Source organism: Thalassophryne amazonica, chromosome 2 (genome assembly GCF_902500255.1).
Source record: "Thalassophryne amazonica chromosome 2, fThaAma1.1, whole genome shotgun sequence".
NCBI lineage: Eukaryota > Metazoa > Chordata > Actinopteri > Batrachoidiformes > Batrachoididae > Thalassophryne > Thalassophryne amazonica.
In genome coordinates this window covers 16,271,931-16,299,868 of record NC_047104.1, presented here as the reverse complement: position 1 = coordinate 16,299,868, position 27,938 = coordinate 16,271,931, and the positions used below count along the sequence as shown (strand labels likewise).

At 42.5% G+C, this 27,938-nt stretch overlaps 1 protein-coding gene across 2 annotated transcripts in view; it reads left to right on the top strand.

The window, feature by feature from the left end:
• The window catches only part of bnc1 (basonuclin 1), a 32,254-nt gene extending 9,188 nt beyond the window's left edge, over positions 1-23,066 (top strand). The window contains exons 2-6 of one of the 2 annotated variants that reach the window (XM_034183867.1): positions 3,520-3,622; positions 8,203-8,438; positions 9,896-9,980; positions 10,086-11,958; positions 20,977-23,066. In XM_034183867.1, the coding sequence (XP_034039758.1) occupies positions 3,520-3,622; positions 8,203-8,438; positions 9,896-9,980; positions 10,086-11,958; positions 20,977-21,757 (3,078 nt within the window). In that variant the 3' untranslated portion in view covers positions 21,758-23,066. Of the gene's footprint in view, positions 1-3,519; positions 3,623-8,202; positions 8,439-9,895; positions 11,959-20,976 lie in introns of both variants that reach the window. The other variant, XM_034183858.1, reaches the window with a different exon arrangement.
• The last annotated feature ends 4,872 nt before the right edge of the window (positions 23,067-27,938 follow it).

Sequence of the window (27,938 nt, the reverse complement as noted above, 5' to 3'; positions counted from 1 at the left end):
ACGCACTTTGATCACAAATATGATGATGCTTTTCCCTCCATCCCACTGTGTCAGTAGGCTTTCTTTTTTTTTTTTGGTTCACAGTGCAAAGAGGGTGTATCAGTGAATGTATCACTGAACTAGTTAGATTTAGTGTCAACAATCCACCAGACAAGGACAGAGGTTTGACTTTACTACTCATAGGACTTGTGTGACATCAGAAGAATAAAACAGTGATGACGTCTGACGCACAGAACTGTTTGTTCTATGGGTCTGATGTCAGACCCACAGTTGAGTCAGGGTTCGATTGGATCCACAATGGGACAAATTGATCCATTTTTCAGTGTCCACTAATCTCTCCACCAAACAAAACACTGGCCAGACAGAATGGATGTTTCCAAAAACAGAAAAACTGCAGATTGAGATGCTTCTGTTACATCGTGTTTTAAGCCATAAGCAAGACGGCAGAATTGTGTGACATGTTCTCATCACTGTCAATACACTGTCTGGGTTAGCAAGGGGCAAAGAGTTTGGTGTTCATCCTTACAAACAGAAGTTCTCTACCTCATTATCTCTTTGTTGAACTGTGTTCCTCTGGTTTTCCACCAATTGCATAATAGACCATCTACGAGGGCTGTCCATAAAGTATAGGTCCTTTTTATTTTTTTCAAACACTATATGGATTTCATTCATATGTTTTTACGTCAGACATGCATGAACCCTCGTGCGCATGCGTGAGTTTTTCCACGCCTGTCGGTGACGTCATTCGCCTGTGAGCACTCCTTGTGGGAGGAGTCGTCCGGCCCCTCGTCGGAATTCCTTTGTCTGAGAAGTTGCTGAGAGACTGGCGCTTTGTTTGATCAAAATTTTTTCTAAACCTGTGAGACACATCGAAGTGGACATGGTTCGAAAAATTAAGCTGGTTTTCAGTGAAACTTTTAACGGCTGATGAGAGATTTTGAGGTGACACTGTCGCTTTAAGGACTTCCCACGGTGCGAGACGTCGCGCTGCGCTCTCAGGCGGCGTCATCAGCCTGTTTCAAGCTGAAAACCTCCACATTTCAGGCTCTATTGATCCAGGACGTCGTGAGAGAACAGAAAAGTTTCAGAAGAAGTCGGTTTCAGCATTTTATCCGGATATCCCACTGTTAAAGGAGATTTTTTTAATTAAAGACGTGCGGACGGGTCCGCGCGTCGGGACGCAGCCGGCGCGGAGCGGCGGCACAGTTAAAACACCTCCGTGTTGATAACCATTTGTAAAATCCAGGCGGCTTTTGATGGCTTTCAGTGGAGTGAGTATATGAGGAATTGTTTAACAGCTGGACATGTTCCAACTTGTCCTTAAGGCTTCCAACGGAGGTGTTTTTCCTGTGCCGCCGCTCTGCGTAGTCCGCACGTCTTTCATTAAAAAAATCTCCTTTAACAGTGGAATATCCGGATAAAATGCTGAAACCGACTTCTTCTGAAACTTCTCTGTTCTCTCACGACGTCCTGGATCAATAGAGCCTGAAATGTGGAGGTTTTCAGCTTGAAACAGGCTGATGACGCCGCCTGAGAGCGCAGCGCGACGTCTCGCACCGTGGGAAGTCCTTAAAGCGACAGTGTCACCTCAAAATCTCTCATCAGCCGTTAAAATTTTCACTGAAAACCAGCTTAATTTTTCGAACCGTGTCCACTTCGATGTGTCTCACAGGCTTAGAAAAAATTTTGATCAAACAAAGCGCCAGTCTCTCAGCAACTTCTCAGACAAAGGAATTCCGACGAGGGGCTGGACGACTCCTCCCACAAGGAGTGCTCACAGGCGAATGACGTCACCGACAGGCGTGGAAAAACTCACGCATGCGCACGAGGGTTCATGCATGTCTGACGTAAAAACATATGAATGAAATCCATATAGTTTTTGAAAAAAATAAAAAGGACCTATACTTTATGGACAGCCCTCGTATTTACGTTGTCTGTCTTGTGTTGTGGATTCAGTTCTGTCTCTAGAAAATCAACATAGCAGACCAGAAAACCTGGGGCAAACTAAGCCTGGTTTGCCCCAGGTTTTCATTCATTATTTAAATTTCTATACCCACTGATTTCAATGAACTGTCATGGTGGAGCTGAAACATGTCCCAACAGGCAGAGTTCACCTAGACAGGCTGCCAGTCCATCGCAGAGTCACATACAGATAAACAAATAGGTTCCCAGTCTCACTCACACCTACGGACCAATTTAAGTTTCCAGTAAACCTAACAGGGAACCCATGCAAACAAGCAAACTGCGCACAGAAAGGACTTGGTGGGAAGCGAACCCAGGAGGCAATGGTGTTAAACACTAATCCTCTGTGCTGCCGTGATCCAGGTTTCATCCTGTAAAATAACAAAAAGCCAAAGTGCTTGCTCACAGGGAGGGTAAATTCAAGACCTTAATTGTGAGCTTTCACTCAGCAATTCTTTGAGTCCGACACAACAACAGTATACAAATAATGAATGCTTACAAGTGGAATTTTAAGAATAAAAATAAACATACCTTCCAACAAATTCAGTTAATCTTTAAACAAAAATATTCTTTCCATTGCATGACTGGAAAACATTCATTATTTGTTTTATATGATGTGTCAAAAGATCCATGTTATTTGATATTTTACTTATTAAAATTAGACAAGTGTTCCTTCTCGGAGCAGAATTCAGGATTCACTGACACATCGCTGACTTCAGCAAGTGCCGCTGCGGCCTGTGTGGAAACATACGTCTGCTTTCTTGAAAAGAAAGATAAAAACAGAAAAGGCCAATCATCTGTGTTATGTATGTGTCACATCATCATGGAGATGTGCAATAGCAACGTGGTCTCACGGCAAGTCGTGATTCAGCAGCACAAAATATACATTAATCTACTGGTTTGTGATATTGTGAAGAAAAGCACCTCATTTTTGTCACAGCAGCACAAATTCATTCTAATTCATTCCATGATGGCTGCACATAATTAAAAGTGGAGCGGGGGGGGAGTCAAGGTGGTTATGGTTAGGGTGGGGGGAAAAGTAAGACTAGGTTATGGTTAAGGTCAGGGTTGGGGGCAGGAATAGGGTTAGTACTAGTGAGTTTAAAAAAAAACCCATCACGAAAATTTCACTCATTTCAACACTGGAGCATGAAAAAACAAAACAAAATGTGAGACTGGGCTGGCAATAGTGCAAAATGGATGGGATAAAAAAAAATGCACAGATGGCACCAAAAATGCATGCTAGTGAAAAAAGCCATGTCGTAAGTAAATGAATGTCAAATGACATAGAAACCAGCAATCAAATGACACATATCTATTTAGGTGTTTTATATAAAAGTGAATATTGTAAGAAGACATGTTGCGCTCAGTGTAAGCAGGATCAAACTTTTGATTGCTGAACATACGAGATGTGAGTGACTTTCAAAAAATGGTTTTCCTTTCGCTCTGTAAGACGAGCTTACTGGACTCACTTTTACGTTTCATTCCTGGTGTAATGCTGACGTTTGTAAGTGGTGACTTGTTTCTAACTCAGCGTCATGTTTGTGTGTTCCACAGACAATCTGCTGCACTTTGGTAAACTGTAGCTGTGACAGCTTCAATCCCGGGAAGCTGAAGAGGAGGCAGTGTGAGAACTGTAAGCACGGCTGGGTGGCACACGGTAAGAGCTCACACGCACCGCACATATCCCACCGGGTCCGGGTCTGAACCCTACTTGGAATCCAGCAGCTCCCAAAACCTTTTCATACTAACTAAAGACTGCACAACTCCAGTCATCTAACCGTACGGTAACTGGACTGCAAGGGAGCGACGGCGAGTCCTGACATGAAGACGTTTTCCTGTCTGTCAGTTGTCGCCCTCAGCGAGGACACTGATAATTGTTTGGCAATTAGGTTTTAAAATATGTGTGAGCTCTTTTTAGCCAATAAAAACAAAGCTAATAATTAAAATCAAAGTTATAGACACAAACCTCATTCTAAAGTTACAGTTTTTTTACAACCACTTTGATGCTAACCTCATAAGTTTCTGCACAGCTTTCAAAACTCTAGATACAAACCCCGACACAAATGATCAAGATAGACAACTCTTCACTTGTGTGGTTACAATACACATTGCATTTATTTAAGTAATTTGTCATCAACAGATTATTGCAGGGGTGGCCAAGTTCGGTCCTCGAGAGCCACATTCCTGATACTCTTAGTTGTCTCCCTGCTCCAATACACCTGAATCCAATGAAAGACTTGTTAGCAGACTTTTAATGAGCCTTTCATTGGATTCAGGTGTGTTGGAGCAGGGAGACAACTAAGAGTATCAGGAATGTGGCTCTCGAGGACCGAACTTGGCCACCCCTGGATTATTGTATTGATCATACATGTAAATTAATGCTTGTGATGAAATTCTTCATTTTTCATTTGTTGGGCATGATTTTGTTCCTTTTTTTGAACAACACTCAGCACAAAAAACGACCCATGTTAGAGCAACTTTGCAAAATGTTTATGAAGGAAGAAGACAGTAAATGAAAGGATTTGCAGTTAAACACTTTACTGTATTGCAAATGAAAATGACTTACAGGACAGTAAAGAGGAAAAAAAAAATCAGCACTTAGCTGTCATTCATTACTACATTGTCAAATACACAAAAAGAAAAAGGAGCAGAAGAAATCACTGTAAAAGAGGAAGGAAAAAAAAGCTAATCTGCTCAGTCATCAGTATTGGGCCACATATTTTCATCAACATCCCACCTGATGTCTTCTCTGGCCAGGCATCTTGGGAAGTATCTTTTTGCATGCCTTATCCAGCCCTGAGCCCCACCACACATTCTAACTCTACCTCTACCTCTAGGCATTTTTCTCACTTGTTTTTGCAAGACCTCCACCTTTGTCCCTTGTCTTGGCTTTTGTTCTTTTCCCCTCACAAGATCCGCCTATAAATACAGATGATGTGATTGGTGATGTGATTGAAAAAAGCCCAGCACCTGAGCTCAGCGAGATGGGAATTAGCTGTGATCAATGTCATCTTCAATCCATTAGTTTTGAACATGAGGTTTTCTGTTTTGACAAACCGTGTGAAAGCAATTGAAAATTCCCCAGTTAACACCTACTGTTTTGGTCATGATTGAGCTTGTGTGTAAAAGGAGTTGAAACTAATTTTAAACATGTAAAATGTTTGTATTTTGTGTCAAAAGAAGAAGAATTGTGTTAATTGTGTAGCCCACACAGGCTGATGTTGTGGTAACTGTGTGAAGAATTTTGAAAAAGCATTAAAGGTATAAATAACAGGTCATAGCGGTTGTAAAAAACTAACATGACTGATAGCGTGGCTTTCCAGTCGAATAAACCATCAAACTTTACATTGTGCAACGTCACACTAAGTATGCATGTTCATTTATATAATTGGACACATTATGAAACTTACAGCCATTGCTTTCATGAGTGTGAAAATGATTAGCACATTCACTGTCTGACTGACCACACTTCTCTGCACAGCAGCTGCCAGTCACAAGAAGTCTAAGCAAACCATGCATCCTGCCCTGACACTTCAAAATAAATGTCCAGTCCTCTGTAGAATTACTGTGTGTGTGTGAGATTTCTCAATGCAAAAATGTGTTTCAGTCGATACACCATTAATTTCTATTTAAACCATCTTAAATTCTTAAATCCTGTACAGAATCAGGGCAGAACACCAATTACTGATGATTGATTTCACATTGTGGTAAGAGTATATAGCTTAGGGTTTGGACCCATGTGCTTCAACACAGTGACAGCATGGAGCAGGCAGATCAGCTGAGGGGTCAAACAGTGAGAGGATGTAGACGTGGAGGTGAGGGAGAAGGGCCTCGTCAGAGAGGGCGGGAGGGAGAGGACAAGTCCAGGGATCAAGACAGTGACAGTCACAGCAAAGGTTGTCGAATGAGATCAGAGCAATAGCTGTGGATCATGTCATCAGTCGGGGCATGACGATGAGTGAGGCTGCTGCCATGATCCAGCTAAGAAGATCTCACAGTGGCCTCGATCATCAGAACATTCTGCAACGAGAACCGGTAATTCTTCAGAATGGACTATGCATTATGTAAACAACAGTAAATTATCACTTTGCTGTATAATGAGTAATAATTTACAGTACTGTAATACAGCCTGTGTGTTACCCCTGTCTTATTATACAGTGTCTCCCCAGCAGACCACTGGATAGTGCATGCAAATAGATATCACACAGTAGGTGTTGTGCGTCAATGTGTTCTTTGCTTTCCCTGCAGCGTTGAGACAAGGCCAAATAGGGGAGACAGGGGCAGACTCTTGACTGACCAACAAGAGGTGGCTGTGGTCAATTTAATTCGAGCCAGGAAAATGACCGCCTGACCAAAATCCAGCAGCATGTTGTCAACAATGTGGATGTATTCAATAATGTGGAAGCCAGTAGTCTGCCGACTATTGCCCACATCCTGAAAAGGCACCAGGTGTTTATTAAGCAGATTTACCGGGTGCCTTTTGATAGAAATACAGATGGGATGAAGCCACTGTGGGCAGAGTATGTTCAGTTGAAAGAGTTGTGTTGCAAAACAAGGCAGAGAATGCGAAATTTGATTGGCCAGTGAGCAACAATCCAGGTACCTGGACAACGTGAAGTGAACCTCATCATGTGTGCTGCTCTGCATCTCTGAGGATGGTGTGGTGGCATGCAGACCTGTGCTGGGATCATACAGCGCAGCCCTTCTTCATGATTTTTTTAAACGAATTAGAGCAGCTCTGTCATACTGAGGGAGTCACATATGTGCTAGTCTGGGATAAAGTTCAGTTCCACCATACTGAAGTGGTGCACATGGTTTGAGACCCGTACACAGTTCATAGCATTATCTGTGCTCCCCTCCACCCCTCCCCTCCATATTTTTTTGCTTTCTCAACCCAATAGTGGACTCATGAATGTGCCACCCTTCTCCAGGATATGGATGATGCATGTGTTGAAATAACAGCAGACCAGGCCTTGATTCGTTATGTCAAGACATATTGACAAGAAAATATCCACTGTGATGTCGATGGGAATCTCTGGCCAACTCCAGCATAGATAGTTGATGCAAATGGCGAGTAATGATGTTACAGTATTGTTTTTGTTTACAACTGTTCACTTTTTACACAGCAGTTGTTTTGATTCACTTACTTTTATGGCTTTTTTTTTTTTTTTGGCATTGTGACTACTTTGTCATTCTTCAAATAAACCTGTTACTGTTGTATTTCAAACATTGATTTCATATTTTGTTCAAAGATTCCACTGTGTCTATTTTTTAGAACCACAAAAAACCTTATTGAAACATTCATCAACTGTTTTTTTGCAGTGATGTAAGAGATTGAAATAACAACTTAATAGTGAAGCTACTTGTACTGTATGTATCTTGTGTGTGGGTGATCTAAAGTAGTGTTCCTACGGTATTTCATGATAGGTGAGTCATTTGAACCACAGAGTCAGATGTGCAATGCTCCTTCAATGATATGAACACAGAATGCAAGGTTTTGAACACATGGTTGGGCTGTGTTATGAGTACTGACCATTATGAATGCTGTAGCTAACGTTTCGAAAATTGAGTACAAACGTCTGAGGTTAGCTTCAAAGTGACTGTAAAAAAACAAAACAAAAATGGCTACATAATTATATTAATCGCTTAAAATCCAAAAGCCAAATACCAAATATCATACAAACTAACAAAATACAGTTAAAACCAGGTGAAAATGAGAATGAAATCTGTTTCTTAGAGTTTCTTAGAGATTGAAGTGAAGTGGACTTTCTAATATCGGCAGCAGTGTAGTTCAGTTCATCAGTCAAATGGTAAATGGTAATCAGATTGTAACAATCTGATAACATTATTGAAATTATAACTTTTAAAGGTGACATGTAGCCACACTTTTTAATACACTTTTTTTTTTAACGTGGAGATATTCAAATGCCTGAAACATTTGCACACGCTCTCTATGTTGAATTTGGATGTGTGTTTGTGCACCTTCCTGTGTACTGTTTGAGTTGCCATTCCATCTGTGCAGTAGTATTAACAGTATCGGTCAATATTTGTATAAATTTAAGTTAGTGCCTTAATGTGTTTTTCAGATAATAGTACTGGCTGTTCACTGTAGTCTTTGGGATTTTTTTAATTGAGCACAGCAAGTGTTAGCTCTGTCCACAACACGCAGGCAGCTTTTCATCAGTGTTTTTTATTTTTTTATTTTTCAGTAACTTGACCTACTTAACTATGTTGCAGCACTCAGCAAACTCAAGGCGCATCACATGTACCAAAGCAGCCAGGTGGAGATCGTGCACTCCAACGTAGTGTTTGATATCTGCAGCCTGATGCTGTACGGCACCCAAGCTATCCCCATCCGCCTCAAGATCCTCCTGGACCGTCTTTTCTCTGTCCTTAAACAGGAAGAAGTCATCCAGATCCTCAATGCACTGGACTGGACGCTGCAGGACTACATACGAGGATATATCCTTCAGGTGAGCAGGACTCTGGGACAGTGAGGGCACTGCACCAGGGTAGGCTAACAAGCCAACTGCAGGGCACCACAGAGAACAGTTGACTACATACAATTACAACGATTTCATTTGAATCCCCTTAAATTTGCTAATCACCCATACACAAACTAGGAGACTGTAACAACATGCCCAGGAACATACCCTTATTTTCCAATGGGGTGGATGATGTAAACTCAAAAGGAAATTTGCAATAACAATATTTAGGACTAAAAAAAGAAGTTAATGATCGGAGGCTAACACGCTACTTTTAGACATGATTAGATATTGTGCACTGGTTGCCTTGAGGGCAGGTGATGATGTGGTCTTAGGTGGTGTATGTAGGTTGTGTATGTACCTCCAGGTCCCTTTTGCTTGGAGTCTTTTGAAACACCTCTGGGTACCAGCATTAGCTGACTATTTAAATGCCACCTTTCCCTCAGTGGTCATCATCAAACCAGTGCCACAGTGCTGATGGGCAGACCAGGAGCCTGACAGAAACGGAGAGGGGGGAATCTAAAAGAGAAGGGGGAAGTGTCAAAGGAGAAGGTGACGAAAAAGCATGACTGATAAGAGATGTGAGGTAATGACCAGTGCCATCAGCCGTCCCAGTGCTGACACGGCCCGCTTGTTGCTGTGTACCACAGAGTTTGGGGAGATCTCAGCACCATGCTGTGTAGATTTGTAAATCTTATTTCTTTTGCTTCAGATTTCCTCTCAAGATGGAGCCAAGCCCTGAGCTGCAGGCGCCGTATCAGTGCAGGCTCTCACGTCGATTAGTACATCATCAAGTATTCAAGTTTGGCTGCGTTTAATTCATGTTAGCTGATCTAATGGCGGACGTAGAATCAGAATCCTCGACAGGCGCCTAGATGAATGCTCTGTGATGAAATATTAATCATGGTTACGGCACGAAGCTGCTGCTCACATTCAAAGACGCCCAAACTCACATGTGATTACTGGCGGGTTGAGGGAGAGCACCACTTGATCACGGAGGGAGAGCGTCTTCTGATCACTTGTCCTTCACCTATGTGTGTGTGTGGTATGTTTCAGGCAGTATAAAATTTTCCCTGCCTTTGCACATATGTACTCGTAAGCTCACATGCTTGCTGTGTTGTCTCTCATCATGTGATTTAAATGACGAGAAATGAGCTACACTGAGATGAAACAGTGTTTCTGTAATGAGGGTTCTCGGGGTTCTGTGGTGCCCGCTTGTATTAATGCTCCATCCGATTCCTTTATTTTGCTGCCCTGCCAGCCTGTATTACAGGGAGTGTCATTTAAATGTACCCTTTGAATATGTATGAGAAAACCAAGTCACTCACAATGCTTATGATGAAATTGCTTTCTTCCCTATCTTACTACTTTCCTTCTCAATCTACCTCGCACCCTTACTCTCACACTGTGCTACTTTGTGCTGTATCTTCGCTTATTGTCTGTAGGATGTAGCTGGGAAGGTTCTGGATCGATGGGCTATCATGACGTTTGAGGAGGAGATCGCCACACTGCATCAGTTCCTACGTTTTGGTGAGACCAAGTCCATTGTGGAACTAATGGCTCTGCAGGACAAGGAGGGCCAGGCAGTGTTGGTTCCCAGTAGCCGCACTAACTCTGATATCCGCACTTTCATAGAGCGCAACACCCCGCACAACTCTGTCAACCTCTCCACAGCCAAAACTGAGAAGCTAAGTGGTAGTAGCATGCACCACTTTGAGAACTTCATCAACAGCATGGCCTTCATGCTGCCCTTTCAGCTGCTGGGCTCTGTTCCTGCACCATTTCTGGGCTCCCCATCAGGTACACTGCAGCAGCACCAGCGGCCCCAGCAGCCATGCCGAGGGTCACTGGACCAGCAAGATCAGAGACAAGAAGATCAAGGACAGGACTGTCTCAGGAAGGACAACATTCACCATCTTTCTCATCTTCCAGAGTCCAGCATGCTCAGTACCAGCTCTGCCTCATCCTACATGGAACTTGAACAAAACCAAGAAAAAACAGCTGACAGCCTTCCAGCCACCACAAAAATTGAGGTTGAGGACTTCTCCACCAGTGACAACTACTCTGATGGACCCTCCACACCCTGCACACCTTCCATGAGCTCTGAGCTAACACAGATGTCACCTGAAGGTAAGATGCGCTCTCTGGACAGGAATGGTGGCAGCATTGGGGCAGGAGCTGGGCCAGGTTCTCTGAAGAAGGGCCGTGTATTTTGTAATGCTTGTGAGAAGACATTTTATGACAAGGGTACATTGAAAATCCACTACAATGCAGTGCACCTAAAAATTAAGCACAAGTGTACCATTGAGGGCTGCAACATGGTGTTCAGCTCATTGCGCAGCCGGAATCGCCACAGTGCCAATCCAAACCCACGCCTGCACATGCCCATGAATCGCAACAATCGAGACAAAGACCTAAGAGGTAGTTTGTCCGGTGATGAAAGCTCTCAAGGGGAAAAAAGGCCCGAATATGGCACCTCTGTCCCTGTGTGTTCTACAGAAAGCCATAAGACAGTGCCCAGCTATATGGTGAGCCACGTGGACAATGGCTCGAAAATCCATAGTACCTCCTTCCCCAGCATGGGTCAAAGTGGCATCCTCTTCCCAAACTTAAAAACAGTACAGCCAGTCCTGCCATTCTATCGCAGTCTAGTGAGCCCAGCAGAGCTGGCCAACACCCCAGGAACACTGCCGTCCCTCCCACTGCTGTCCTCATCTGTCCCCATCAAACCATCCATGGCCCCTGAACCCTGCATAGTAGACCCTATACCAAAGAAGAAGTCTCGAAAATCAAGTATGCCAATAAAAATAGAGAAGGAGCCAATAGAACGAGATGAGCAGCTGGATAAGGGCAGCAGCTCTGAGGACGAAGCTGCTACATTGAGCAGGGACAAGGAGTGTGAAAATACTCGAGAAGAAGGGCAAATGTTTGCAAGGGGAGCTGAGGAAGAGCCTGAGGAAAAGAAGCAGGAGAGAAGAGTATATAGTGATGAAGAGAGAGAAGAGGCAGAGTGTCTTGTGAACCAAGATTTAAAGTTGATTGGCAAGGAGGACAAAGACGGTGAATCACAGCAGGCTGATACGGGAGTTATCACCTGTACAACTTTGTGCTTTGGCAATAAGCTGAGAGAGAACAACTGTGAGGACCACTTATTTTGTGAAGAGCACATTAAGAAGGATGAAAAAGAAGACGGAGAGTGTCCAGCCGAAAAACTTTCTGAGCTCAGGTGGGATGAGGGAGAGCACAGGATGGCTAACGGGGTCACGCTCCAGTTCTTAAACAATGAAAAAGATGGGTCTGACAGCCGTGTACAAGACTTCAGTGACTCAGGAATCTCTCACCTGGACACCGACCCTGACCTTCCACACCATTGTGAGATGTGCAGTAAGACCTTTAAGAATCCCTACAGCATGAAGCTGCACTACCAAACTGTCCACCTAAAGGAGATGCACATGTGCTCAGTTGATGGCTGCAATGCTGCCTTCCCTTCCCGCAGGAGCCGAGACAGGTGAGGAAGACATCTTATTTTTTGTTTAGTTTTTTGCCACTTTCGTTGGTTGCCACACTGTTTGTCATCTCACCTCTGAGGAACTTGATGCTCATTTTATGGGACACTTCGACTTTGTTCAGACTGCCACATCAACTCAGATTTAAAGCATATCTGATTCAACTCTGATTTAATTGATTCACAATATGTTACACTTCTGAGAATGACGCTGTGGTCAACTCTTTGTTGTAGCACATTAGTTTTATTCCTGCAGAAATGGTGACAAAGAAAACTTATCAGTCTTAACGTCTGTGTTACTTCACATCACTCACACTCTGATGTCTCACCCTATTAGTGATTGGCATGTCTCAATACACACACATTACTGGTAACCTCGAACTATCTTTAACTCACCAGTATTTATTATTGTTTGCCTAACTCTGTGTTGTTTAAAAATAACAAAATCTTGAAACGTAACAAGATCACTTATGGTCACTTTATCATTACGATCTTATTCTGAAAGACCCACTGGAAACTGCATACTGTCTCCCGGTTCTGACATCAGGTTGGAGCTGCAGTGCGCAGGCTTTACAGCTATATTAAAATACGAAATGGACGAAATAGGGCAAAATGGAGCCCAATAATCAGAAATGGGGATAAAAAGTAACGAAATGGGGCAGATTGACCAGAATGACTCCAAATATGATTCAATTAATTACTTTTATTTAATTATTTTTAAGCAAAATGGAGCGAAATGGGGACTAATAATAAAAAACAGGGGTAAAATGTAACAAAATGGAGCAGACTGACCCAGACTGACTTGAAATATGATTAAATATGGATCAATTAATTGCTTTTATTTAATTATTTTTAAGCAAATGAGTGAAATGGGGACTGATAATACCAAAACAGGGCTAAAACATAACGAAATGGAGCAGACTGACCCAGACTGACTCCAAATATGATTAAATATGGATCAATTAATTGCTTTTATTTAATTATTTTTAAGCGAATGAGCAAAATGGGGACTAATAATAACAAAACAGGGGTAAAACATAATGAAATGGAGCAGACTGACCAAGACTGACTCCAAATATGATTAAATATGGTTCAATTAATTGCTTTTATTTAATTATTTTTAAGCGAATGTTCAAAATGGGGACTGATAATAACAAAACGGGGGTTAAACGTAGCAAAATAGAGCAGACTGACTCCAAATATGATTCAATTAAGTACTTTTATTAAGTTTTTTTTTTAGCTAAATGGGACGAAATGAGGACTAATAATAATGAAATGGGATAAAACTTAACGAAATGGAGCAGACTGACCCATTCATTTAAGTTTCATCTCTCAAATGCCAGATGGCGCACCTGCCCGTACTACAGGTACTGAGTGCAACTCACATAAAACAAAAGCTAAACAATTAAAAGTTATTATATGCAGTCAGTCTGGTTCACTCTGCTCCATTTTGTTACATTTTGCCCCAATTTCGTGATTATCAGTCCCCATTTCGCCCATTTCATATTTTAGTATGGCCCCGGGCTTTATTATTGTTAGCATTTGTGCAGTTAGCCTTCGCTCATTCACACTCACACAAATCAAGCTTTAACCCTTTTAGAAGACAGCTTCATAGCTCATTTTTACTCTTATTGGCGCTGCGTCACCACCCTGAGTTACCACTCATTAATGCAGGCTCACTCGTATCAATTCAAAGTCACGTTACAAACCATTCTAATCCAATTACATTTGTTCCGCAAAACTGATTGGTAAATCATATGAGATTTCCAACCATTAAAATATTGCATTGACGGTGGCAAAATATTAAACTGTTTCACATTTGATGTGTTACTCCACGCCCTGACCGCGTTTAACACAGATGTCAATAATGGCGTCAGCTGAGAGTGAAAGAAACTGGTGGCGCGATGATGCTCTTGCTATGGTGAGCTTCACTGACCGAATTACTTACAGAAAAATAACCGTGCAAATGATGGAATTGGATTAGAATGGGAACAACCCCCTTGTGTCTGATGATTTCTGGTCATCTTACCTGTAGAAAAGTGACAAAGAAAACTTATCAGTCTTCATGTCTGTTGCTTTACATCACTCACACACAGATGTCTGACTCTAGTGATTGGCATCTGCTTTTTCATGCCTGATTCAACACAACTCCATCTACTGGCCGAGTACTGCAACTACGAAAAAATTTAACCAGATCTGCTAGAAAATGAATGAAATCACAGAGAAAATACAAGTAGTCATTTTAACATGTTTTAAAGTTCTTGGTTGTTTTTCACAAGTTCATTTTAAATGGGGGGGCAAGATATTTTAATCAAGCCTTTTTAATCAAGTCTTTGAAAACACTTGATGTCTCTACAAACATACAGTGCCACATGTATACGACATATACAGCAAGTGACATAATCCGATTTCTGTGTTCATATTACAGTCTTCATCTGACATCACAAAAATCACACACAAAAATCAAATCACATCACAAAAATGTCACAAAATAATAATGAACACAAAACGTAAACAGTCACATAACAGCTGTTCAGCACTCAGAAGGCTGCAGCTATGAGTTCTGACTCACAGAATTATGAATTTTAATCAAATCTGCTGAGTTTATCTGTATTCAATTAATTTTTTTTTTTTTAGATATATACATTATAAATTGATATGGGGTGTGCTGTTTGGTAACTGATCAGACAAGTGAACCTTTAAAAAATACCTGTGTGCACTTGCACACGCACACGCACACACACACACACACACACACACACGCACACAAAAAGGTCCAAACTGATTGTGCATTGCAAAACCTCGTAAACATGTGCACGAGACTCCTGCACATTTGTTGTGATGTGCAGTGTGTTTCAGGCATGAGGTGTCATTTGAGTGCTCTATTTTTGGAGGTTATTTTACAAAAGAATTTGCAAATGTGTGATTCAAATCACATTTCAAATTACCCACCAATGATGCTTGAAACCGATTTGGAAAAAGAATGGATTTCATGCATTTCATGCTTTTGACTCATCAGACTTGCAGCATGGAATCGGAGTCAAATCAGGTATGCCCATGAATTGGATTTTTACTGACAGTCTGAACAAGGCCTTTGTGTAAGAGCAAAAATAATTTGGTCAGAATGGAAACTTGAATCTTTAAGGCATAAGACAAACATAGTGATATAAACACGCTGGGCCACATAAGAACCACGTGTACTGGGGGTGTGATGCATCCCAGTTCAGATCAGATTATGGTTTTAGTTGTAGAATGGATAAATTTAGATTTAAAGGAGGCAAATATACGTAACTTTGTTTTACATTTATTAAAGTTCTTAGAGAACAATTAAATAATCAAATAATATTTTCAAATAACATAGAAAACCCTGGCTAGGTACTGAAGTACTGTATTTGCATGTTGTGACAAGGTGGCCGATTGCACGAGTGCACTGTCAATATTACATTTTTTTGAAAGCCCACCCTTCCTTATAGTTTAATATAATAATTTGATTTCATGACAACTAATCCATTCCACCTTCAGAATCAGACAGAATTGCCTTTATTGTCATTGCAATTTGCATTGCAATGAGATTTGAGTGCAACTCCAAAAGGTCCTTTCCCGAGGTGTGAGTAATTGTTAGCCAAATAAAAGATAATGAATTTTAACAATAAATTATTTAAATATATGTACAACTAAATAAAATGTGGACCAAAGTAAAATGTAAAACGAGAATTATGTACCACTGTGGAATAATATTGCACGGGAAATATTGCACATGGTTACAGATATTGCACAAGAACTTGAAAAGTGCAGATTAGAGTGGTTTGTTATTGTTCAGTGCAGTGATCGCTCTGGGGAGAAAGCTGTCCCTAAGTCTGTTTGTCCTAGTTTTGATTGACCTATACCGTCGGCCGGAGAGTAGTAGGTCAAACAGGTGGTTGCTGGGGTGGGATGTGTCTTTGCTGATGCTGGCTGCTCTGCTGAGGCAGCGAGAGCTGGCAATGTCCTCCATGCTGGGCAGAGAGCAACCACTGATTCCCTGGGCCGTGTTGAACACCCTCTGCAGCGCTCTCCTGTCTGCTGCTGTGCACCCCCGTGCCACGCTGTGATGCAGTACATCAGGATGCTCTTGATGTGGTGGCTCTGTAGAACAACACCAGCAGCTTCTCCTCCAGATTGTTCCTCCTGAGCACCCTCAGGAAGTGGAATTGCTGTTGGGCTTTCTTCACCACCATTGTGGTGTTGGTAGTCCAGGAGAGGCTGTCAGAGAGCTGCACTCCCAAGGAACCTGATGGAGCTGACCCTTTCCACACAGTCCCTTTGGATGTAGAGCGGGGCTGGGTCAGCCCTGTTCTTCCTGAAGTCCAGGATTATTTCTTTTGTTTTTGTGGTGTTCAGCAGCAGGCTGTTAGCTGAACACCACGCTGTGTGAGCAACTCTCATACTCCGAATTGTCAAATTGACATCGTCGTGTGACTACTACTGATTTAAAATCAAAAACATTGTGTGCATGGGTAACATAATTAATGATTTTAAAAATATATAATTCCCTATTCAAAACAAAAGTTATTGTAGGTCACTTGGTACATTTACGGAAGTCGGGGGAAAACCAGCACATACCGATGACATCGTCACAAGTAAGACGTGGAAGCAAGGAGAAAAATGTAGTGAAACTCATTATTTTTTGCTTTTTCTGATTGTTGGGTTCACAAAATTAATTGAATTTTGGGTGGGTATTTAATCAACTTTCATTACAAAGGGGGTCCGCAGATGCTTTTTAGGGCAGTGTTCAGCCCATGGATACGGTGCTCATCTTATCGTAACCCATGTGATACTCAGATGCAGTTGCAGCCTGGCCGTGTTGAGTCCTCCCAAGCAAGCACTTGACAAAAGTCAAGAAAAGTCTGTTTTTTTCAGACGCTCAGTATACGACCAGCTAGTATGGTCCCTGCCTGGGAAAGGCTCAGTGGCCCCAGGATGGCACAGCACGCACACACTCCTCCTGAGATTTCAGAGTTTTTTCCATGTTTGGACCCCGAAATTTGTTGAGCCTGCACAAGGTCGCGGGGGCAGTAGCTCCAGCCGGGGACCCCAGACATCCCTTTCTGGGCCACATTGACCACCTCTGACTGGGGGATCCCGAGGTGTTCCCAAGCCAGTGAGGAGATAATCTCTACTTAGTCCTGGGTCTTCCCTGGGGTCTCCTTCCAGATGGACGTGCCTGGAACACATCCCTAGGGAGGCGCTCAGGGGGCATCTAACGGACATGAACTCACAGATTCTTTGATTTTACTGCAACACTGCAAAAACCAGTGACTGTGACAATAAATCTGTATTTCACGCTACGATATAAACCAGTGCTGTCCACAGTATTCCAGAAAGGGCCAAGAAAGTGCAGGTTTTCTTTGCAGCCACTGACTCCAGCAGGTGATTTTGCTGATGAACTCATCCCATCTGCATTCCACCTCTTTATCCAATAATGAGTTCATCATGACATAACCAAAGTCAGCACTGACAACATGGTGATGTCTAGATATGGTTTTCTTTTCAGCTGTTCTGAGTCTCTACTTCAACCTATGGGTGATGTCACGCAGGCATTGTCCAGTATATACACAGTTTATGCTTATGCTGCAATTTGAAACATATTATTTGAAATGTAATCATATTGACTACCAAGAACATTAATTTAAAATATAGATACAGTAGTGTTCAGAATAATAGTAGTGCTATGTGACTGAAAAGATTAATCCAGGTTTTGAGTATATTTCTTATTGTTACATGGGAAACAAGGTACCAGTAGATTCAGTAGATTCTCACAAATCCAACAAGACCAAGCGTTCATGATATGCACACTCTTAAGGCTATGAAATTGGGCTATTAGTAAAAAAAAAGTAGAAAAGGGGTGTTCACAACAATAGTAGTGTGGCATTCAGTCAGTGAGTTCGTCAATTTTGTGGAACAAACAGGTATGAATCAGGTGTCCCCTATTTAAGGATGGAGCCAGCACCTGTTGAACATGCTTTTCTCTTTGAAAGCCTGAGGAAAATGGGACGTTCAAGACATTGTTCAGAAGAACAGCGTAGTTTGAATAAAGTTGATTGGAGAGGGGAAAACTTATACGCAGGTGCAAAAAATTATAGGCTGTTCATCTACAATGATCTCCAATGCTTTAAAATGGACAAAAAAAAAAAACAGAAACCAGAAAAAACCATCAAAATGGATAGAAGAATAACCACAATGGCAAAGGCTCACCCACTGATCAGCTCCAGGATGATCAAAGGCAGTCTGGAGTTACCTGTAAGTGCTGTGACAGTTAGAAGACGCCTGTGTGATGCTAATTTATTTGCAAGAATCCCCCACAAAGTCCCTCTGTTAAATTAAAGACGTGCAGAAGAGGTTACAATTTGCCAAAGAACACATCAACTGGCCTAAAGAGAAATGGAGGAATATTTTGTGGACTGATGAGAGTAAAATTGTTCTTTTTGGGTCCAAGGGCCGCAGACAGTTTGTGAGACGACCCCCAAACTCTGAATTCAAGTCACAGTTCACAGTGAAGACAGTGAAGCATGGTGGTGCAAGCATCATGATATGGGCATACTTCTCCTACTATGGTGTTGGGCCTATATATCGCATACCAGGTACCGTAGATCAGTTTGGATATGTCAAAATACTTGAAGAGGTCATGTTGCCTTATGCTGAAGAGGACATGCCCTTGAAATGGGTGTTTCAACAAGACAATGACCCCAACCACACCAGCAAATGAGCAAAATCATGGTTCCAAACCAAAAAAATTAATGCCTCACAAATGTGAAGAAATCATGAAAAACTGTGGTTATACAACTAAATACTAGTTTAGTGATTCACAGGATTGCTAAAAAAGGAGTTTGAACATACATAATAGTTTTGAGTTTGTAGCGTCAACAGCAGATGCTACTATTATTGTGAACACCCCCTTTTCTACTTTTTTTTTACTAATAGCCCAATTTCATAGCCTTAAGAGTGTGCATATCATGAATGCTTGGTCTTTGTTGTGTGTTGGGGGGGGGGGGTGTTTAGCTGGACAAGGTTGGGTTGTTTTGTGTTTATTTTCCTTCCCAGGTGATTTGGGGCTGTTCTTTGAGGAAAATGTGCTGCAGAAGAGTCTAGTGGGGAGGTGATAGTCTAGTGGTTAAGGTGTTGGGCTGTTTCTGGGTCTGGTTTGTGCGGTTGCCGGGAGGCTTCCCGTTGACGGGGGGGGGGGGGGGGGGTACTGTTGTGTGTTGGGGTGGCTGGACAAGGTTGGGTTGTTTTGTGTTTATTTTCCTTCCCAGGTGATTTGGGGCTGTTCTCTGAGGAAAATGTACTGCAGAAGAGTCTCTCTCCTCTGTTACGATGATTGGCTGCACCTGTTGCATTCTCGTGCGGCTCTCTATCAGGACAATCCACGACACCTGTGATGTTCACGTGCAGATCTGAGGACTTCCAGCTGGTACCAATGTAGTGATGAAGAACTACATTTAAACCAGCAGTGAGTTGGATAAGATTGCCGGAGAATACGACCTTGTGACGACCGTGTGGGGACGCTGAGGGCCGTTTCAGAGTCTGACATCACGCCTGTGAAGGAGGACGAGGGTGAGAGGCAAACGTTGTCAGCACACGACAGAGGTGAATATTCTGAAAAGTTTATCCGTGAATGTAAATTGGCGTTTATACGCAGCTATAAGTAATTATTGGTGGAAATTGTTTGGCGTGCTCCTCACGGCAGTGGCGTGCGGATTAATGATCCTCCACTAGCTGTGAGCAGCAGCCTCTTTGAACTAAGTTTGAAACCAGACCTAAACGTGTAGCTGATAAGTTTGCCTCTAAACAATATTTCGTAGTAATAAGTGTTGAATAATCTCATCTCTGTTCCTCCTTCGCAGAGTACAGTCTGGGAAAGTTACCTGGGGGGGTGTTGGCGGAACTCCTGAGTCTTGAACGTTCGGACTCCGACTGTTGAGATGCTGAGAGAGCGCGCCGCCTTTTCACCTCACTAGAACTTTAATTATTTAGTATTTCATGTATAGCATAAAGGGAGAAAAATAAGTGTTTTCTTTTTGGAACTGCTTCTGATTATTTCATGCTGGGTTCAGTCAGATACTGGACCGCTCCTCAATCCGCGTCTTATCCATAACAGTCTTGTTGGATTTGTGAGAATCTACTGAATCTACTGGTACCTTGTTTCCCATGTAACAATAAGAAATATACTCAAAACCTGGATTAATCTTTTTAGTCACATAGCACTACTATTATTCTGAACACTACTTGTAAATCTCAGTCCAGGCACTCGTATTGTGTTCATCTCCATGTTGATCTGTGAGAACCATTGACCCCTTTCCTGCAGCAGACAGCAACTGCTTTGATGTGGCAAGATAGTTTTTGAATCAGTTTCCGTGTCAAACCTTTACTTCCTTATTTCATAAATGTAGTCTGACCGTCAAGTGGGATGAAACAGCTTTAAAGGCAGATAGCTGGACATTAGCTTCCTCGTCGAAAAAGTGTCCTTGTTGAACATTTCTGAAAAATATATTTCGGTCTTTTGCGTAGATTTAGTTGGCATTTTGGGGGTGTTGTGGTGGCCATGTGGTTAGTGCACTTGTTTTCATTGCGGAACATTCCCGATTCAAACCCTAGCCCTGCCACATTTCTGCTTGTAATATGTTGTTGTGTCAGGAAGGGCATCCAGTGTAAAACCTGTACCAAATCAACATGCAGATCCACCTTGGATCTGCAGTGGTGACCCCAAGTGAAAACAAAGGTAGAAGCCAAAGGGACTTAGTATTTGCAGTGCTTCATGAGCACTACAAATACTAAGTCCAAGTAAGTACAAGACTTTTCTTGCACAATACAGGTGGAATTCTGTTTATTTGTGAAATGATCTGTATTCTTGAGAGTTTGCTGAATCTGGTGTGGCACACTCATAACAAGTTCATCGTACTACAAAAATTACAAGACATTTGAGAGATGTATACAAAAATGTTCTGGATGAGGTGTACTGATGCTCATTTTTCTGTCCTCCAGACACAGTGCAAATTTAAACCTCCACCACAAGCTGCTAACCAAAGACACATTCAGCCCACCAAACGTCCTGTACTCACCCACATCCCACTGCAGAGACTCTGTTGTTCAAGACTACTGCCATGGCCAGAGGGACAGAGATCTGCTCCAGAGGGACTCTACTAGTCAGACCTCAGTCATCTTCAGGGGACACAACCGCATGGGCCTGGTCTTCCCTATGAGCAAAGTGTCAGCAGCATCAGAAAGCCTTGAAGTGACTCCACTGGAGGGGTTAGGGGGAGGGCATTCTGGGGGAAATGTGGATGACGGGGCAGTCCTCGACCTAAGCACCTCCTCCACAATCCCACCCCCCAGCAACAGCAGTGCTCGATCATCTTGGGACTCAGACGGAGCGGGTAGTGAGGAAGGAGTAATGATGGAAGAGGAGGAGGAGACGCTGCCCATGGAGGACACTGATGAAAGCTGTGACGGGGTTGAGATTGGGAAGCCTGGGGTCGAAGAGTTGGCACTTGGGGAAGAAAGGACCCTAGGCTGTGTTGGCGTTGTTCAGGGTGGTGGGAGCAGCTTTCCAATAACCTGCCACATCTGCCAAAAGGTGTACAGCAACAAAGGCACATTCAGGGCCCATTACAAAACTGTCCATCTGCGGCTGCTCCACAAGTGTAAAGTTCCCGGCTGTGATACGTCCTTCTCTTCGGTACGAAGCAGAAACCGGCACAGCCAGAACCCAAACCTCCACAGGAACCTGGCTGTGAGCTCAAGAACTGCTCTGGACCAGGAGTAAAGACTCGAGCTGCCGTACCACCATGACTCATTTCCTTTGTTGCTGATTTGTTTGTTTGGTGGTGGTGGGGATTCACGTAATTATCGCCAATTAGCACTTTTTGAATTAAATATGTATTCCGTAATGGTGCAGTCATGTGGCTGTAACATAAATGTCTGAAGATCATTTGTTGTGACAAACAGAGAACTGGAAAAGTGTTTTTTCTCCACAGCCAATAAAAGTAAAATGTGTTGGAACGGACTTGGTATTAAGAAGGCCTTCCTCCATGTGTCCCAACTCTTCATTTACATGAAGAGAATTTTTGTGTTGTGCAAGTGAGACGGAACTCACGAAACTTTGTCATCTGGTGTTTCGCTGTCAAATGTCTACACTGTGAACTGTGGCGTTGTGCATAACGTGTTGATGAGAAGCAGATGTGACGCAAGCACTGTGTTTCATTGTGTCCGCTTTCTTGTGCGTATTATGTGATGTTGTTTGATCGACATTGTTCTTTCTGTCTGTACTATTCTGGTGCACACTGCTAAAGATGACCAAAGATCTGCTTCATTCCATGGTTAACAGACAGTCCATCATCCTGTGGAGGAGCCGTGTAGTCTAAACGGGTCCTCAGCGAGCAGATGGATTCACACGGGGCGTCCGCTGTGTTCAACAAAACACGTCTGGCAGCGAGTGTCTCAGTGGCATTTTTCATGTATTTAGACTTGATTAAAGCATCGCTGTTGTCACGTCTGTGTGAATTCTGGCTGAGCAGACAAATGGCACAATGACACACACAAACACACATTAGGCAAACATACTGTGAATAAGTCAAACACTGAGAAATAGTTAAAGTAAATGCAGCTGATAACAAAGGCCAGACACACGCAAGCAAACTGGCAAATAAATGTTTGTATATTCTGTGAATAGACTTATTTGTAACTGAAATAAACCAAAAAATAAGTAAAAAAGAAAAAAGGTTCACCACTTACAGTGGACATACATCTTCAACCGCTTATCCGGGATTGGGTTGCGGGGCCACGTGCAGTGTATGTTTTTTAATTGTTTGCGTCCTTTTGTTTGTTTGTTTTTTTTAAAGGAAAAAAATGTCTTGTTCACTGTCTGATTGTCTCATTGTGGTTAAATTGTCTATTTTTTTTGCAATGTATTTTTTTTAATTCTGTATTTATATTGAATGGTTCAAACGAAAGATCTTGTTTTTGATTTGTTGAAAAAAAGAGCAGAATTCCACATATATTGATAGGTGTTCCTGTCTCCTGTGACTTAATGTTGCAATATTAATTCTTATAAAATAAAAGCCATATGTTTTCCATTGTGTGCTTTTTGCTGTGTATCTAAAAATGACACTCTGATGTTTATCTTTCACACATAATGCCAATCAAAACAAGCACTTTTTGTTTGGTAGAATTTTCGCCCAGAAATTTGCCATTCCTCAAACTCATGGGCAGGATTATTTTTAATGTGAAACGAGATAAGATTTATTTTGATCCCTGAATCTGATTCACATGCTTTGGTTTGTCAGTTATGAATATATTCGTAAAAAATTTTAATTTAAGGGATGACAATCAGAGGTTTGTTAGACCGTCTTATTTTCAAACATGAATGAACTCAAGATTATGTGTTATGTGCACAGTTAACATAGCATAACATAAGGTTGTCACTACAAACATCTTTCTAAAGGCATAAATATACAATCTGTTATGGTTAGGGGTACATACGGAACCAGACCATTTCAGGCAATGGATCCAAATGCACGGAGTTGGACACGTAAGGAGTACAAAGGACAATATATTTATTTATAATCAATAAATAAAAGGTGCTGCTGGGCTGCCTGCAGTATGGAGAGATGGCCCACCTCCTGGTGGTGAAAATAGGGAGCTGCAGTATTCTGAGCCAGTCTTGAAGGAGAATGATTACTAAGGTTCAAGGACCAGGACCAGGTGGAACACCCGCCTCCGAAACCAGGAACTATGGTAAATAAAGACACACAAGGTGAGTGAATGCACTCATAACGCTAGAGCAAACAGTCACAGTTCACAAAAGGCTTAATACAGGTTGCTTTGGATGTGAGGAAATAATGTTGTCTTCTCAAGAAATAAGGTTTACTGTTCAGGAATTGTTCACAGTTCATAAATTGTATCCAGAGGTCAAGTGCTGCGTGTTGTCACGCAATTGCAATGAAGCAGGACTTGATACAGGTGGGTTCTTATTTGTTTGATATCAGAGTTCATGCAGTTCTTAGGAAGAGTTCTTTATCATGGCACAGTCACAAACAGGGTGAATAAAAACGGGATCCCACTAAGACGAGGAGGAACTTAACTATATATATATATATATGTATATACACTCAACAAAAATATAAATGCAACAATTGTGGTTTTGCTCCCATTTTGTATGAGATGAACTCAAAGATGTAAAACTTTTTCCACATACACAATATCACCATTTCCCTCAAATATTGTTCACAAACCAGTCTAAATCTGTGATAGTGAGCACTTCTCCTTTGCTGAGATAATCCATCCCACCTCACAGGTGTGCCATATCAAGATGCTGATTAGACACCATGATTAGTGCACAGGTGTGCCTTAGACTGTCCACAATAAAAGGCCACTCTGAAAGGTGCAGTTTTATCACACAGCACAATGCCACAGATGTCGCAAGATTTGAGGGAGCGTGGAATTGGCATGCTGACAGCAGGAATGCCAACCAGAGCTGTTGCTCGTGTATTGAATGTTCATGTCTCTACCATAAGCCGTCTCCAAAGGCATTTCAGAGAATTTGGCAGTACATCCAACCAGCCTCACAACTGCAGACCACGTGTAACCACACCAGCCCAGGACCTCCACATTCAGCATGTTCACCTCCAAGATCGTCTGAGACCAGCCACTCGGACAGCTGCTGGAACAATCGGTTTGCATAACCAAAGAATTTCTGCACAAACTATCAGAAAACGTCTCAGGGAAGCTCATCTGCATGCTTGTCGTCCTCATCGGGGTCTCGACCTGACTCCAGTTCGTCGTCGTAACCGACCTGAGTGGGCAAATGCTCACATTCGCTGGCGTTTGGCACGTTGGAGAGGTGTTCTCTTCACAGATGATGCGAAGGAGATGTGTTGCACTGCACGAGGCACATGGTGGTCACACCAGATACTGACTGGTATCCCCCCCAATAAAACAAAACTGCACCTTTCAGAGTGGCCTTTTATTGTGGGCAGTCTAAGGCACACCTATGCACTAATCATGGTGTCTAATCAGCATCTTGGTATGGCACACCTGTGAGGTGGGATGGATTATCTCAGCAAAGGAGAAGTGCTCACTATCACAGATTTAGACTGGTTTGTGAACAATATTTGAGGGATATGGTGTATGTGGAAAAAGTTTTAGATCTTTGAGTTCATCTCATACAAAATGGGAGCAAAACCAAAAGTGTTGTGTTTATATTTTTGTTGAGTATATATATATATATATATATATATATATACACCTCATTTTCTTATTTTATTGTACTGTTACAGGTATTATTGCTTATCCTTGCACACGCTGTTTGATGAACATTTTCCTCTATTTGCACCCATCTTGTGTGTTCTTTTAAGAGCTGACATAACGTGAATTTCTCCTCTTTGAGATTAATAAAGTTTTATCTTATCTTACATAGCAGAGTCGCGCTCTGAGCAGAGAGCCGAGGAGTTCTAAAGTGACGTAGCTGTGCAGGTAGCCAGGAACCAGGAGCCAGGGAAGCATGAGAACTGTGCAGAAATCATCCGGAACACCAGGAAAGACAGTTTGCACTAATACGGGAATTAGAGGGGAGGCCAGGTTGCCTGAAGTTTAGCTGTGGGAAGCTCTGGCATCTTAAGAACACAGCATCTTAAGCACGCAAACAGCAAGGCAGAGTCAAATTCAGATGGAAATGGGCATGGAGGGGGTTGCGCCCCCCATAACACCCTTAGATTAAAGGTCCACTTTTGGAGATATTTTTTCATAGTACTACTACTAATAATAATAATAACAATAATAATTTCAACAACTAAAACAGTAGAAAGATTGTCACATTTATAAACAATGTAGATTATAGTAGATTATAAATTGAAAATTTTACCGTTACAGTGCTGTCAACAGTTAAGTATGAGGTAAAAAAAATAAAATAAAAATAAAATAAAACAAGTATTTATGTTCATTGACTTGATGTCGTTTTACAAAACCTTTTTTTTCAGGAAATAGTACTTAAGTTCCACCTAAAATGTCAAGACATACATTGTTTGCATTACTGTTAAAAATGCGCTTCCAATAAAGTGAGTATTGGCCAAACTGGTTATTATTTTCATGTTGAGGTGGCAGGGGGTTGTTGTCGGCAGCTGCTGAAAGTAACAAATTAACTAGTACGAGCGAAGCATTGCACAGCTGCGTGAAGCTTGCTCATGGTACAGGGTGTCCTGAACAGGAAGTGCTAAATTTCAAATCCATAGTAAGATAGGAAATGTTCAAATGTCAAACACTTCCTGGATTGACAGATGAGATCCCATGGAATCTCACAGGAACTCAGTGGCAAGCTTACACTCAAACAGGAACTGCCAAATTTTCAGTTACAGTGAAACAGGAAATGTCAAATGTTGAATACTTCCTGGCATGGGTGGAGCTAGAGTGGAGGCCGGGGTTTCACTAGACTCCCCTAAAATCTGATTATACACAGATGATTGACATGTCACAGCACCACACGTCTGGTTGAAAGACCTACATTTTCAAATCGGTGAGTCACATTGACTGCTAGGTTCCTCCTGTCCAGTAGTTAATGGTGTTTACCACAAAAAGTTCACCTTAGTAGAAGAAGAAAAATGTTTGCTTCAGATTTGAACTGAACACATCATTTGAACTATGGACTTCTTTTTTTTTTCAAGATGGCGCTGTTAATGCAGCTGCCTGTTACTTCTGCTCTGGCCCCTCTTTTCCTACTTTCGCTATTTTTAATACTTTTTAATAGTGCTTATTTGTCTTTATTTGCAGTGGGTCGTACCCTGTGCAAGTATGCACATGGGAAACCCACTGTTGTTACTCTTGTGATTATTTTTATGCTGCTCTCGGCACTTTTCAAGGCAGCGTGGGGAAATCCCTTTGATTCCAGCTCCGGACGTCCCATTGTTTATAGCCACGATCAGCTGCTTGGACTCAATGTACAGCGGGACGGGTCCCTGCTATACTGAACACCCGGACGTACCTGCAGACATTCGGAAGAAACGAAGGGGCTGCAGAGGCGGGCGGACAAAGTGGAGAAGGACTTATATTCCGTCTGTGGTCATGGGGAATGTAAGATTTCTCCGCAACAAGACCGAGGAGCTATCAGCGCTAACCCGTTTCCAGAGGCTGTATAAGGGCTGCAGTCTCATGGTTAGATGAACATGTACTGGACTCTGTAATGAAAATGGACGGCTTCACACTCATCCGCGCGGACAGGATGCTGGCGGAGAGTGGAGAAAAGAGAGGAGGGGGCTTGCCTTTATGTGACTGAGAGATGGTGCAGCGCAGCTCACATTCACGTCAAAGACCAGATCTGCTCCTCGGATGTGGAGCTACTCGCAGTGAGCATGAGGCCTTACCATCTCCCATGGGAGTTTGGAAGTCTGATTACGCTCTGTGTGTATATTCCTCCCTCTGCGGACGCCGCTGCTGCCTGTGAGCAGATTCACAGCACAGTCACGCGGCTGCAGACACAACACCCACGTGCGCTCTTCCTCATCACCGGGGACTTTAATCATGCCTCCCTCTCCGCCACCCTCCCCATGTTCACCCAGTACGTCACATGTAAAACCAGGGACAATAGAATACTGGACCTTTTTTACGGTAATGCGGAGGACGCCTCCACCTCCTGAGGAGACTGAGATCCTTTGGAGTGAGCAGGCCTCTGCTTAAGTCCTTCTATGACTCTGTTGTAGCCTCTGCTCTCCTCTATGCTGTCATCTTTTGGGCCCCGGGCAGCACGGAGCAGGAGAGAAAGCGACTGAACAAGGGGTCAGGAAGTCCAGCTCTGTCCTGGGCTGTCCTCTGGACTCTCTGGAGGAGGTGACTGAGAGGAGGGTGTTAACCAAGTTCAAATGCATCATGAACAACTCCTCTCACCCTCTGCACCGGACTGTAGAGGAGCTGACCAGCTCGTTCAGTGACAGAGTATGGCACCCTCAGTGCAAGAAGGA